This window comes from Telopea speciosissima, chromosome 1 (genome assembly GCF_018873765.1).
Source record: "Telopea speciosissima isolate NSW1024214 ecotype Mountain lineage chromosome 1, Tspe_v1, whole genome shotgun sequence".
Taxonomy (NCBI): Eukaryota; Viridiplantae; Streptophyta; class Magnoliopsida; order Proteales; family Proteaceae; genus Telopea; species Telopea speciosissima.
The window spans coordinates 86,228,024-86,243,342 of record NC_057916.1 but is presented as its reverse complement, the minus strand read 5'-3'; the positions used below and the strand labels follow the sequence as shown (position 1 = coordinate 86,243,342).

Here is a 15,319-nt window from a genome sequence, read left to right as displayed (position 1 = left end):
CTGACCATTACCAACCCAGCTCCATCGACCCAACTAGCCTTACCAACCAGTTCTAACCCAAACCAAAGCCCCAGCCGAAACTAGAATATCCAAAACCAACCCTTACCCATAACTACCCATCCACCTGACCTGGCCCATGTAGACCAAACCACCCATAACCCGAATCCACACTCACCTGCTATAACCAGGAACATTATTATGCACAAAGTGGATTCTCGTTCAAGGGCAAGGAGACAACTCCCTGAATCACTTTCAGTGAAGACAAAGCCAAAAAGAGCAAGGAATACTATTGAGAAATCCACAAGGAAATCTGTAAGAGCTGGGAATCAAGAGGAAAGTGGGCATTTTTTATCCTTGATAGTCATGGAGGCTGTGGATCAGCTCCACGGGCAGCAATGAAGATATTCAACTGGAATTGTCAAGGGATTGGGAGACCCCTGACAATGAATTCCTTAGCGAATCTCTCAAGAGGTGAATGACTTGATATAATCTACCTCATGGAAACCAAGGATAATACCAATAAGTTGAATTTCATCAAAAGGAAGCTTCATATGCCTCACTCTTTCTCGGTGGACGCCATTGGCAACTCTGGGGGTCTCTATGTTCTTTGGAAACAACACATCAAGTTAACTATTCTCTCTGCAAGTGATAGGATTATAGACACAAAGGTAACTGGTGACTCTTTACACGACTTTTATTTAACCTTTGTGTATGGTGATCCTATTCGAAGTAGAAGACAACTTGTTTGGGACAAACTAATACAGATTGGTGCTGTCCGGCAGGGGAAATGGCTTTGCATAGGGGACTTTAATTCGATTCTGGCCTGGCATGAGAAAGATGGTGGAAATGTGGGCTGCAGAGATGTACAGAACTTCAGAAATTTTGTAGAGAGCTGTCAATTATCTGACCTGGGATGCAACGGCCCTGCTTTTACCTGGTCGAATAGGAGAAAAGGAAATTCGCTCATCAGAGCTCGTCTTGATAGAGCCCTCTCAAACCTAGAATGGAGATTGGCGTTTGAACATGCTGCAATTACTTGTAAGGCAACAGTGGGATCTGACCATTATCCAATTTTGATTGATACATTGGGTAGCATGATTAAAGGGGCTAGACCCTTCAGATTTGAGGCTATGTGGTTCCACCACCCTCAATGCAAAGATGGGGCCTCTACAGCTTGGGCAGGAACAGACACAGATGTTATCCATGACATACAACATAAACTGGTTGTGTGTAAGAGGGAGTATAAAAAGTGGAACAGGATTAGCTTTGGTCACCTACAAACGAACATCAGAAATTTGAAAGATGAGTTGGCTAGGTACCAGAGTATGGAATTAGAACCAAACATCCAGCGTCAGATTGAAGAAGTGGAGAAAAAATTGGAGGAAGAGCTACACAAAGAAGTGGTTTTTTGGCACCAAAAGGATAGAAATTCTTGGCTGCAAAGTGGTGATCTCAACACCAAATATTTCCATACTTCAACTGTTCAGAGGAGGCAACAAAACAGATTACTTAAACTCAAGAAAGAGGATGACACGTGGACAGCCAACCATCTGGAACTCAAGTTCAATATTATTGAGCACTTTCAAACTGCTCTTTCAGCTGAAGTTTGCGACCCTGAGGCTCTTCAGTACACTCTGGATTGTGTTTAACAGCAGGTAACCTCTGAAATGGCTGATCTTTTATGTTCTCCTCCCAACCTTGATGAAGTAAAAAAATCCCTTTTCTTAATGGCCCCTCTCAAATCTTCTGGACCTGATGGCTTCCCCCATGCCTTCTTTCAAAATTATTGGGACATAGTCAATAAAGATATATTGGCTTTTGTTAGGAATTTCTTCATCACAGGATACCTCTCATCTTCAGCCGGTGAGACCTACATATGCCTAATTCCCAAAGTCCAGATCCCTGAGTCTGCAGACCAGCTACGACCCATCAGTTTATGTAATGTGGTTACAAAAATTATCACCAAAATCATGGCAACCCGGCTGCAGCCTATATTGATGGACATCGATCATGTCCCCATCCCAATCAGCCTTTGTGCCTCAAAGAGTCATCTCTGACAATATATACACTGCACACGAGCTGTTTCATTATATTGAAAAAAGGAAACGAGGAAAGCAAAGGCTGGTAGCTGTGAAACTGGATATGAGGAAGGTGTATGACCGTCTAGATTGGGGATTTATTGAGAAGATGCTTCTGAAGCTTGGGTTTAGCACCAAATGGGTAAGTCTGGTCATGACTTGCGTTACCTCTGCCTCCTATCGTCTTCTTATTAATGGAAACATCTGTGATGAAGTGTTGCCTTCGAGAGGAGTATGGCAGGAGGACCCCTTATCCCCTGCCTTGTTCATTCTCTGCTCTCAGGCCCTCTCGGCTATCATCTCAAAGGCTCATGAGAGTGGAGACATAAAAGGAATCAAAGTAAAAAACAGGGGTAAACCAATTACTCATTTACTCTTTGCAGACGACTGGCTGCTGTTTTCTGAGGCCAACCTAACCCAACTTCGATCATTAAAGAAGTGCCTTGATACCTATTGTGCAGCCAGCAACCAAGCTATAAATCTCAAGAAGTCTTCTTTGAGTTTCAGCCCAAACACAAAATTGAGATTCAAATGTTGGTTCTCTCGTGTTCTTCAGATTCCTTATGGAGAAGGACCCGAAAAGTATCTCGGGCTACCTGCAGATTTTGGTTTATCGAAAGTACCATTGTTCCATGACATTAACGATAAATCCATTGATCTTATGCCGGGATGGAAAAATCAGTTCCTCTCCCAAACAGGGAAGGAAATATTATTGAAGTCCAAGGCTTTCACAGTCAGCTCATTTGCTTCAGCTCATTTTAAACTGCCCATTACCCACCATGAAAGATTAAATTCTGCTGCTAGTGACTTATATTAGGGTGACACAGCTAGAAAGAAGAACATTAATTGGATAGCTTGGAAGAAATTATGCAGATCCAAGTTTGTAGGTGGCTTGGGATTTCGAGATGCTAGACTCCACAACAAGGCCATGTTGGCCAAGATAGCTTGGCGGCTGTTCAGTGAACCTAAATCGCATTGGGCCACATTTATGAAATCTATATATTATCCAAATACTGAGTTCTTGAAGGCAGTGATAGGCACACAAGGCTCCTGGGCTTGGAGAAGTATAATGGAAGGAAGGGAAGCTCTAAAAATGGGGTTGATCTGGCAAGTTGGAACAGGTACCCGAATCAAAATCTGGGAGGACAACCGGGTGCCCTCAAGTGCTGATTTCAAAATAAAAGGTTCAAGACCTGATGAGTGTGACCTACAATGGGTGGAGGAGTTGATTTATAAGGATAACCGAGTTTGGAACAAGGACCTTATCCGGCAGCACTTTCAACTCCAGGATGTAGAGGCTATATTACGCATCCCCCTCTCTTTGTATCCCAAAGAAGATGAGCTAAAATGGGGAGCAGCAAAGAATGGTTGCTTTAGTGTGAAATCTGCTTATCACTTGCTCTGCAACAGAGAAGATGCCTTCCAATCCCAAAGACCATCGTCTTCAACCTCAAGAGCAAGTCATACCACAGGTCCTGGCATCGATTGGAGGAAAATTTGGAATTGTCCAACGCTTCCCAAGATCCGTACTTTTCTGTGGAAGGCTTGCGCAAGAGGCTTGGCTACAGGAACTGCTCTTCAAAGGAGACACATTCCCTTAGATCCCATTTGCCCCAAATGTGGAAGAGCACCAGAATCAATTGATCACATCCTCCTCTCTTGTGAGTTTGCTTGGGCAACATGGTTTGGTAGTAACCTCTCCCACATGCTTCCTTCCCAAGGTACCATAACTGTTGGTGATTGGATTAAAAGCTGGGATTATTTCTCTACACTAGGAAAAAAGGAGCGTAAGAAATCTTTAAACCTGTGTGGTTTCATTGCTTGGTCCCTTTGGTTAGCCAGGAATGAGCTAGTCTTCAATGGCAATCAAGGTTCCCCCATGGAGGTTATTCTTAAGGCACAATCAGCATCCACAGAATTTCTTAAGGCACAGAAACCAGCGAAGACTTCCTCATATGGAGGAAATAATCCAATCCAGCAAATACAGCGGCATTGGGTTCCACCTGAGGAAGGAGGGGTTAAACTTAATAGTGATGCATCCCAAGGTAAGGATCCGGACCGCAAGGGATTGGGCTTCATAATCAGGGATCACTTGGGCAACCCTCTTAGGACTATCTCAGAGCCTTGCAACTTTCATTCAATCTTGGTGGGGGAAGCTTTAGCAATCAGGCAGGAGATGATTCAAGCCTTGGAAGATGGGTAGACTAAGATCAGAGTTGAGTCAGACAACTTAGAAGTCATTGCTTATCTCAATAAGCAGCAGAATAGAACTCCCCTGGAGGTGTCTCTGATTATCAATGATATTTCCCACCTGTCCACAGCCTTTGCACAATGCTCGTTCAACCACATTCCCAGAGACTGCAATGGAATTGCAGATACTTTGGCTAGGAGGGCTCTTTCCATTCTGTGTAGGAAAGACTGACCCATTTCCACTCCTTGGATTCAGTCTTCTTGTAATGCTGAGTTCATGTGCTTTACACAGTTTAATGAATAGACTTTTTCTTACGAAAAAAAAAAAAAAACTAAAAAGTCTTATTTTTAGAGACTGTCTTACCAAACTCCCCCAATTTGAAAAAAAAAAAAATGGCTTCATGAAATTGGTGGGGACAAAAGGTAAAAGAGATGATATTTGTAAACAAAGCCGTGGTTTCAGGATTGTGGCTTTGGTGAACTGATATTTAAAGGGGGAAATTTGTTGGGTGGCAAATCGTGGTTGTTCTGGAGATTGGAACTCGTTATGTGGGGTTTATATTTAAGTATGTCTTCAAGGATTAGAAACCCAGAATGTGATCTGGATTGGTTGATACCGATTAAGATCGGATCGATAAAGAAGCAGTAGAATCAAAATCTCCATACAGGGATCAACCAATACAAATCAGTCAAAATCTTTTGATCGGATCCTCATTTTTAAAACAATCGATTGGTTCAATAAGAAGGATCTGGTCAACAAAATATGAAATTTAAACAAGGAAAAAACACAGTTGTGCCGATCCAAATGGGCTAATGTGCCATGAACTAACTCTTTTAAGATAATATCAATAGCTTCTGTTGCAGGTTGCTACGTGGGAGGAGATCTTGAATCGCCCCTACCCTTTCAGAATTCCCTCCCCTAAACCCTCTTTCTCTCTCTAGCAGATACTGAATGCATGATATGTTACAGGGTCAGCTAGATTACCAAAAAAAAGTTGAAGGAGCCAGCTAAGTTTCATGGGGAATATAGTTGGATTGTTGTTGACAGATGATGCAGTAACCTGGTTACTCTCATTTAGATCTTGTGTTTTTAACGTATAATAGTGAGACTCACAGTTAACTGGAAAACCAGTAAGAGCTGAGGATTTAGTCAAGTATGGAAGAAAAATTGAAATACCCATTTATCTGTCTGAATCATATAAACAGACTCAGAAGAAAGAATGCATCTTTATTCTCTTTACATCGTAGAAAGAATACTAACTTCTCAAATCTCATGTATAAGACAAAACTAAATCTCACGATCCCTTTCATACTTGAAAACAAATAATGACTTCAATAACTGTTCTCCATCCCCAGGTCCTAATGATCTCGAAGTAGCTCTGAACCAATCAATCAGATGCTTCAGATCCGGGTTCCAAATTAAATTTGTATCAAAGTATAACCCACATCAGATACAGCTACTGATAATCATAAAAATGGTTGCTCCGAAAACAGCAGCCAAAATGGTTGACGAAAAGCTCTGCAGAGGCAAAGAAGAAGACGCCGTCGGAGTGGACCCAGATGCTGTAGAGTACGAAGGAGAAGGTGCCGGCGATGCGCTTATGTCGTAGCCGTAGTAAGAAGGAGGAAGCGCAGACCCATTTGCGAAAAGAACTGAAATTTGGAGTTTTTGTGAATTCTCGCAGTGCCCTGGTATTCCACTCGTGAAGTAGAATCTACCCGGTGAAGTGATGTTAAACAACGAATTGCCGTCGTCCATGGATAAGATGGGGTTTTTGAGGTTGCATGCGTTGAATGCTTGCTCAGTGACTTGGATCACTGAATCTTGACTCGGTGGATAGAGGAAGACTGCAGATAGCAAGAGATCAAGATTTTTTTCCACCCAAAACACATGAATGACAATGAACAGAACAAATTGAAATAGGTTTCCAATCCAATCCTTTGTAAGTTGTTTTTTCTGGGAATACAAAATACAGAGATCAAATGCCAAAACGATATGATGAATAGGATTGAGTGAGGAAAAACTTACACACAGAATCTCCAATCTTAACCTGGTTTGTTTGGGACCAGTTGGTGTAGATATTTGGATTGGCTGAAGTGGGCATCCCCCAAGCATGCAAATCTCCCACCTGGTATTGATAGCAGAGGACATTGGTTTGCAGCAGCATAAGAACCTGAACTGCCCAAAAAAATTGGCATCTTGAAAGCCTAAAATTTGTCATCTCGTTCTCTCGTTGTGTGTGTCTCTCTCAAATTGAGAAGCAAAACACAGGAAATCTTATGGGCTCGAAGACAATTGGTCTGAGACAGAAAACTGGGGAAGAGGGCAAATTTGAAAGACAGAATTACTTTGAATACCTTTCTTCTATTAAAAGAATTGAGAAGAGACTCTCAAAGCTGCCATGCCAGCTTCGAGAGTGCCTGTCACATCTATTTTCTTATTATTTTCTTTCTTTCTCCCATCCTCTCCCATCCTGACTCCTGAGACCTGAAAGGATTTCCCCCTTCTCTTCATTCTTTATTGCTTTAGGCTGGATCTGTAAAGGCAGAAAAGGAATGGTTTGAACTGTGAAAGTCCATAAGTTCCATAGATTGAATATATATAATTAATTTACCCAAAAAAAAGAAAAAAAAGAACGTTTATAATTATATGATGGTTGACCATTGACTTATATTTAAGTTCTATGCATTTCACATCATATTATTATTACATATAAGTTAATTCAGAATTTACTGATCAATGATTCGAAGGAAAGCATTAGGATATTATTTTTTTGGGAGGGGGGGGGGTGTTAAGATCATGTGATGGGATTAAGAGGGTGGGAATTAGGACTTATTAGTAGTGGAGTCTATTATTTTACCTCACTGCATGCAGCACATGGGCTAGTTGGACATGCAGTCTATTTTATTTCCCCCTGTTTTAAGGCATATTATTAGGCCACATTTGATGTTAATTGAGGGTTCAAGTTCAACCCCTCCCTCTATACAATAGATTTCACTCTGTCATGTCATGTGTTTTTATTTTCCTGTTTGAAATGGGTGCAAAAGATAATCCAAGTGGCCAACTCTACTACTTGCTGTCTCTTTGATTCTTGTATAAATTTGCCTTCGTAATCTTATAAAATTTCTTTTCTCATAAAAAAAAAAAAAAAAAAGATTTAACAGGTGTTGGGTAGAGAGGTGTTAGTCATGTGCAATAAGTAAAAGAATTTTTTTATGACTCAAGTAAAGATTCCGGATTTTGGAACTTGTCAGCCTTTTGTTTACTAATTCTTCTCTATACTAATTAAAATAAGGGAGGAGAGTGTTTTTCACCTGCTAGTATGGGAAAGAATCTACACACCACACTAATTGTTATCTTGAAAAAGATATCATTCACATGGCTCCACATGTCAGAATAGAAAAAAATAATAAATAAATCTATGTGAGAGGGAAATTGCACTCTTAAGTAGTGTGTGAAAATTTTTTCTTAAAATAATAGCTTCTCAAATTCATCCTTTCCACACTGAAACTGCCTTAAACCAACCAATTTACACCCTGACTTGAACTATTAGGTGGAGAATCTGCGAATATATGAGGCAACAAAAAGCTTTAACGGTACTACTCAAAGTGAAATGGGTGTAAGATCGAAACTTGCTCTGATTCCATGTAAATATCCATTCCAAGAAACTTAACCATTGGGTGAAGAGACTCAAAAGGTATTTAAGGCAACAAAATTTTTTTGGAGTGACCGACCGATGTGGTCTATTCTCTAAACATTTTTTATCCTGTATAATAGAGGGTAGGAGTTTATAATGAGAGAGATGAGTGCATTCACAAGATCAAATCATCAGTGGTGAAGAGATTCTTCTTTCTCCACCACCACGGAAGCAAAACTTAATCTAAATTATTATTTTTAGAACAACCTGTATCTCTCTATTCTCTCCACTTATCCCTCCAGCCCATTATGTGTGGTAGCATGATGATATATAGGGTTTTAAATTTAAAAAAGGATTCCATTAACTTTAATCACTTTATATATGAAAACTTTAACAACGTTCAATTTTGCTCTCTCCAGGTTTAAAAGTAAAAGGGATTTAGCATTTGTTATGGCTTAAAGCAGAAATCCTGCAGGGAGGGTGGCCTATTGAAGTAATTCATGGGAATCGACAAGTAATTGCTGTTGATCATCCACTTTCTTTCTCCCTTATCTACAATAGAAGTTTTTACAGGGCTGAACCTGTTCCTTGTCATCTAATCTTCCCTTCCTTCCATAAGAGCTTAACAAAGATCTCTTGTTTGGACTGAAGATTGGTTAAAAGAACTGATTTTGGGTTGCCCGAAATGCAAACCAAACCTTCGGTTGCTTAGGGAGGTGTTTGAATTTTGATTGCCCATGATAAAGCCAATGCACCCTTAATAATCTAGCCAAGATCTTTCAGATTTGTCCTGCAACCACCATGTACACATAAGCCACCAAGCTAGGCAGACCCGACATGTGTATGATGAAATGCTGCTCAGCCATAAGCCTGCTGGAAGAGTCCGTCGAAGCAGATTGTTTCTTTTCTTTTCAAATCTCAATTTCTTATATAGTGAATGCATTCGGAACACAGCCCTTCTCTAAGATTTGATGTGGTATGTTACCAATGTCATAATATCCCAAACTGAAACACGTCCGATAGAAAATTGGTCTGATTTAGTTCAAGTTTGTTCAATCGGTTTGATTTACGGTTTGACACCTTAATGTCATGGCATAAGTTGATAATTTTGTTGAAAACAAGATCAATCCTTCGCCATTGAAAATGGGAAAGTGATCGCTGTTATCCGAGTCTGTCGTGCTTGCAATACGCACTGACCAATGAGAACGTGTGCACAAGCATGGCCCCGAGCAGGACTTCCATCTTTCCATCCATGGGGGCAGTGACGCACCATGATACTTTCATATGCATTTCTATGTTTAGACACAAGAGCCATGTGGGCCATGCAACAGGTATAGTGTTCTTTTTCTAATAAAAAATATAAAAATACTCTCTAGAATAGTTAGCTGGCTCCAATCTGTCAATAAGCACACTCGTTGACTTCTTGTTTTTGCAGTTGTTGACTTTTTTTCGAATCAGAGGTGTGATGGTTCTTACAATTGAGGCCAAAATTTAGGATATTAACCACCAAATTGGCCAAGGCCAATTCTAATTTTGATGCAAATCGATTCTATATGAACATTTTAGGTTGTATTTGGTATGCATTCTCAATCTAAGAATGCACATTTCCATTCTCAGAGGATAGAATGCATTCTTAACTGAAAAAGAGAACATTATTTGGATGCATCTCTGGTTGTTTCATCAAACAATTCATGGACAAGTTTTGCCCAGGCGTTCCGCATGAGAATTTCTAACAAAACTCTCTCAAAATGCACGAAAATGGCAGCTTTCAACACAACCACCGAAGAACTTGACAAAGATACCGCCAGAAGGAAGAGAGGGCATTGCCACGACCTCTGAAGTTCAATCATAATCTACATTCATATTTTCAGAACAACTCTACAAGCCCGATTATGTTAATCCAAACCATTAATTGGTCATTAAATAACTCAAGGTCTGCCGAATCCACTTCAAGTAAAAAAATTTCCAAAGTTCATCCCAAGTATGACTTCCCAAGCGGGAATGCTTTGGCAATGGTCGACGCCTTCTCTAGTTTAAGGTACAGATTTATACGTTGTCTCTCTCTATAAGATGGTGATTTCCACAATTCCAAGGGCGGCAGAAATAGTTTACAACAATTTTGTAACCTATTGAGTGATAAGTAGCTTTTCCCAAGATTAAGCTGTTTTTAAGCTGATATGATTCTCTCTATGTAAAATCTTTAAGGGAGAAAGTTCTCTGTCTGGGAGTGTGACCTAAGCCAGCACTCCTATGAGTCTATCTCTCTCCTCTCCATTTGAAAAGTCACCTATGCCCCCATGTTTTGAAGAGAAGAGAGATAGACACATGAGAGTGCTAGCGTAGACCACACTCCCGAGCAGAAAACTACTTCTCAATCTTTAATTTCAATCTAGGTTTTAAAACATAGAATCGGGATCCAGATTTGGTAAAGAAGGACCAATAAGCAATTGGTCAACATTGGCCCAAAAATGCCTTAACCCCAGTATTTGTATAGAGGTTGATAAAGCCAAATCTTCTTCTTGGTTTTTTTTGGGGGTCCAAACCCCTATCAAAGTGCCATAGGTGTCTAGGAGTGAACCAAAGAGGGCAGTCAGGGTGGCATCCCAGCTCTAAGAGGAGAGGGCGACCAAGGGGGGAGGTGGGGTGGGAATAAGGATGTCTGACATCCGATGGGGGGAAAGTCGGACAATCAAACTCTGTGAAGAAACAAGCAAGAGAGGAGAAAATTGTGCGTGTATTCAATATTCTGTGAGGGTTCTAGATACCCGATTACAAGAGGAAGATCCCTTCAATGAAGGGATTAGATAGAAGAAGTATACAAGTAATAGGACACTAATGAGAAATGAAAGAAGTATAAAAAGAAAAAGACTCTAGAAGGCAGCTGGCTGTGTGAGCGTGGGTTCCCTCTAGTGAACCCACTAATAAATTCTCCCTGGGACTTTGGTCAGTGCTCTATTGAATTGGCAGTCACCCTCATGCGAAGAGGAGTTTCTCAGATCAGCTTTGGTCTGCGTCTAATTTGATCAGAATTGACCCATCCAGTCCAAATTTTTAAAACATTGATTCAAATGAAAATTGTCAAGTGAAAAAATTAAGGATCATCAATTGGGTGTATCAACCATGGAAACCAGATCCTCTTCTGCGCAAGCGCCTGTTCATCGCAAGTTCAACGGCTGAACTGACATGATGCACAACAAGGTGTGTGCTGGGGTGCACATCATGCTAACCCAACCGTTGTATGTGCATTGAAAAGCCACCCGTGCGGGAGAGGATCTGAATCCATGAACCATGAGTGATGAGTAGATACATAGACATACCACACAAGATTTACCAAAAAAAGACATACCTCACAAGGATATCTTAACAGAAAAACATATGGCTAAGACAGGTATAATAACAGATAAACTGAAAATGAGTATTCACTAGTACCATCAAAAAAAGACAGACAACTAAAACAAAGAAATGAGTTGAGCAATGTCAATGAGTTGGTAGGCTCTTCCCTACATAGTCCATAGATAGGATATAAATAGTCTAATATTTATAAGATTATACTGCCAAACTAATGAAAGCTCAATTTCACCTTGCTTCATTGATACAATTTATATAAGTATTTATTTGGTGTAAAGAAGAGGAATATCTCTATATATCTATGTACCTTAAGGGTAAAACATTATCCATTTACCAAAAAAAAAAAAAAAAAAAAAAAAAAAAGGGTAAAACATTATGAAATTAATAAGATAATTAACTAGAGAAACTAAACAGTTGATAGTTGATAGTCACATACTCAACATTTTTGCATCAGAGAAGAATCACACTAGTACTAACTTTTTACTAAGAACACACATTTGAAATTTAATGAATACCATGCCAAAGAATGAAAGGGCAACGACTCAAGGCATCTCAAGTCCCACATAAAAAAAAAAACGTATAAACACCTACATATCACTTCCAGAATTACAAACCAGAAACTTTCAACTATTCTATAACAGAGATTCCAATTGTGAACATCAACCAATATTTCATAAAACAAGCATAGAACAACCAGAAGTTAGATATACTAACAGCATAACATATCCGATTCCAATTGGAGTTAGAAATATTAAGGCCAATCTAAAAATTCTATACCACAAAACCATTACTTTGTTGCAGAATGAAAGCCAAAATTTTACTTTCACAGTGAGCATTGAATGTTATAGAAATAATATCAACAGAAAAAAAATATTCACACAGAGAGAGAAAGAAAGAAGATAATTGAAATTCCTGTGGTTGTATATGGAGAGGGGATCAAGTCAGATCGGTTCTAGAGCCCGGATTTGTTCCTAAGAAGAAAAGTTTGTGGGAACAAATCAAGTATATAACACAAATCAAACTAATTGTATCCATATATCTCTAACCCAACCACAAGTGACAGGTTGTAATGCCAATCTAATTAAGCATGTTTTGTCTGCAGAGTTACACTGATATTACTAAGAAATCGAGGATTGGGGAAGAGACTCACTTGTACTATAGAAAAGGAGAACCAGGGCAGAGTTTGGATTTGTTTCCTCCTCGATTGGGGTCGCTGCGAGGCTGTCGGAGATGGAGAAGATGAAGGGGTTGCCGCCAGATCGATATTCAAAGTGTAAGACCTGGGAAGAGGAAGAAGGGGCGAAGGAATTGTGTGCTAAACTTACGATTTAACTCTGGAGTTGTTTCCTCTTCGATTGGGGTCGTTGTACTGTCGGAGATGGAGAACATGAAGGGGTCGCCGGCAGATCGATATTCAACGTGACACTAAGACCTGGGAAGAGGAAGAAGGGGCGAAGTTGAATTACAAATTAACCCTTAGTTAAGAAGTTTAGTTAAAGATTTATTTTTTTGCGAAATTTTCCATTTATTTTTAACAGGGAATGTGATTTCACTCATTTGTCCTTATGAAGTTATTTCAATTCCAACTGCGTCCCTAAGAGTAGTTTTAAGAGGGTAGATGCTGTCTTGTTATGTTTGGAAAAAATAACAGATCCTTGTTATGTTAATAATTCCCCTAATTATATTCGTGAAGTTCTAGATTCAATTAGTTGGTCTGGTTGGTTCTGGTGGTTCTATTTTTTTTTTTTTTTTTTTTCTTCGACTAGAATTGAAAAAAGTTGAACTAGACGTTATTCCCTCACCACTCACGAGTATGGTTTGAGGAATCCCGGATTGGCTGAATCAGTTGATTTATATCGATATTGATTCCTGATCGATCCTGTATCCGTGAATCGATACGAATTAGAGACAAGTAAAAGTGTATATTAATTCTTGAACGATCCTATATCCATGCATCTAAGATACGAATTAGAGACAAGTAAAATTGTAAAATACATTCATTTTTTCAAAGGAAACGGGTATATCTGACCGTTCCAAACCGATATAGATCAATTTGAACATGTATCGGATCGGTATTGGCCGATACCGATTACTGGAACCTTGCTCAGTCATACTGTTAGCAAAACGCGCTTAAAACTTCGTTTTAAACACGTTTTCGTTTTTGACCGTTTTAAATACGTTTTGTTGTATGTTTCCCAAACATACAGTAAAAAATGACAAACGGCAAGCATTTCCGTTTTAAATGCGTTTAAAATGCGTTTTCATTTTTTTGGTGTTTTTTAAGACCTTGGACTTAACTGATCATATCTCTCTCTCCCGAACTTTGATCGACTTGATTCTTTCACCGACGTAAAGATGACTCGAAGGGATATATTTTTCATGGTATCGCCTTCAACTCAAAATCAATGCCTGCATACCGAAAATAGAAACATGTATTTTAAATAATAATTTCTCAATTTATATGAGAATAGTGATATTTTTTTTTATTTTGCTTTTTTCAAATATAAACATTTAAAATCGATATCGTCCGTTTTTCCATTTTTTATCATTTTCTGTTTTTTTGATCGTTTTATTTTACCATTCGTTTGTAATTTTTTACCATTTAAAATCCGTATCGTAAAACTCTATTTCGTTTCTGTTTTTGCTAACTATTTGAATCACCACCATTCAGGTAGTTACCACCAAAGTCCGTCCCTTCACGCTTTTTCTTTCGTGCTCGGCTGGACAAGCACCGAGGTGGGTTTAAGGCGGTGTTAGGTTTAGAATCTCGAGATCTCTCTCGTGGCCTCGCCACCTTTCAATCCCTCAGTAGTTTTTTCTAGTTTCTCGACTGGTCCTCCACCTAAAGGTTGAAGGAGAAGAACTAGACGGAGCTCTTCAAGTCAAGACCCAGAAGCCAAATTCTCTTCTGAGATCAAATCTAGATTCCATATTGGAATTGGGGTTTCCTGGGAGATAAAAAAACAGTTGTTAAATCAAAGAAAATTTTTTATGGCGTTTTCGAAAAGTGATCATGGAGATGAAGATCGTCCTCGCCTCTACAACCCCTACCAGGATCTGCATCTACCGGTTCAAACCCTTTATAAACTCCCGACGTCCCCTGAATTCCTCTTCCAAGAAGAATCCCTTGTGCAGCGCCGATCCTGGGGTGAGAATCTTACCTACTACACCGGCTGTGGCTATCTCGCCGGAGCTATCGCCGGGGCAGGTAAGGGCCTTGTCGAAGGTGTCAAGGCCTTCGAAGAGGGTGACACCTTGAAACTCCGCATCAATCGCATCCTCAACGCCTCCGGCCACTCTGGCCGCCAATTCGGTAACCGAGTTGGCGTTATTGGCTTGTTGTACGCGGGGCTGGAGAGTGGAATCGTTGCCGTCAGAGACACCGACGACGTCATAAACAGTGTCTTGGCCGGTCTTGTTACCGGAGCCCTGTATAAGGCGGCGTCCGGGCCAAGGTCAGCCGCTGTTGCCGGCGCTATTGGAGGGCTGATGGTCGGCGCTGTGGTTACAGGGAAGCAGGTTATCAAAAGATACGTGCCCATTTAGGGTTTGTTCTTCTCCTTCCTTCTTCCTCATACGTGGGTATTATTCTTGTGTTCTCAGCTATGAAAATTAAAATATACATGTTATCGATTTCTAATTTCTTTCCACCTACCATCTCCATGTAATTTGTGGAATGCGTGGATGTTGTTGAATAATTGAGCCATCTATGTACGCGAAGAAACATTCTATTCTATGAGTTAACTAAATTTTTATTTCGGGAGCCGGAATTGGAATCTCCGTTTTGCCTTCAGAACTCATCTGATTGGTTGCTGCTGGTGAATTCCTCTCATATTGTTTAGATTCATGATTCAAGGTTCTTACACTTGAAAACTATAAACGTGTTTTTTTTTTCTCCCTTTGTTAACACCCCTCTCCCAAAAAAAACACTGCTTTCTGTGGTTGTTATGGTCAAATTAATAGAATAAAAGTACTTTTCTGGGCTTAGATAAAGCTTAAATTGCAGAAACTATATTTTTTCCTCCTCTCTCTCTCTGGTTGGGCCTGGGATGGTTTGCCCATGCA

At 39.9% G+C, this 15,319-nt stretch overlaps 2 protein-coding genes across 2 annotated transcripts; one reads left to right on the top strand and one right to left on the bottom strand.

Moving 5' to 3' along the window:
• Positions 1 to 5,476: 5,476 nt before the first annotated feature.
• On the bottom strand, positions 5,477 to 6,641 carry LOC122664170 (mavicyanin-like). Its single transcript, XM_043859882.1, has 2 exons — positions 6,298 to 6,641; positions 5,477 to 6,116 (listed from the first exon to the last, which is right to left on the bottom strand). Exons 1-2 carry the CDS (start codon positions 6,488 to 6,490, stop codon positions 5,716 to 5,718), a joined length of 594 nt encoding a protein of 197 aa, XP_043715817.1. The 5' UTR covers positions 6,491 to 6,641; the 3' UTR covers positions 5,477 to 5,715.
• A 7,480-nt stretch (positions 6,642 to 14,121) lies between these two features.
• LOC122664177 (mitochondrial import inner membrane translocase subunit TIM23-2-like) lies at positions 14,122 to 15,010 on the top strand. Its single transcript, XM_043859896.1, has one exon. The coding sequence runs from the start codon at positions 14,246 to 14,248 to the stop codon at positions 14,798 to 14,800; it is 555 nt and encodes a 184-aa protein (XP_043715831.1). The 5' UTR covers positions 14,122 to 14,245; the 3' UTR covers positions 14,801 to 15,010.
• Positions 15,011 to 15,319: the final 309 nt, after the last annotated feature.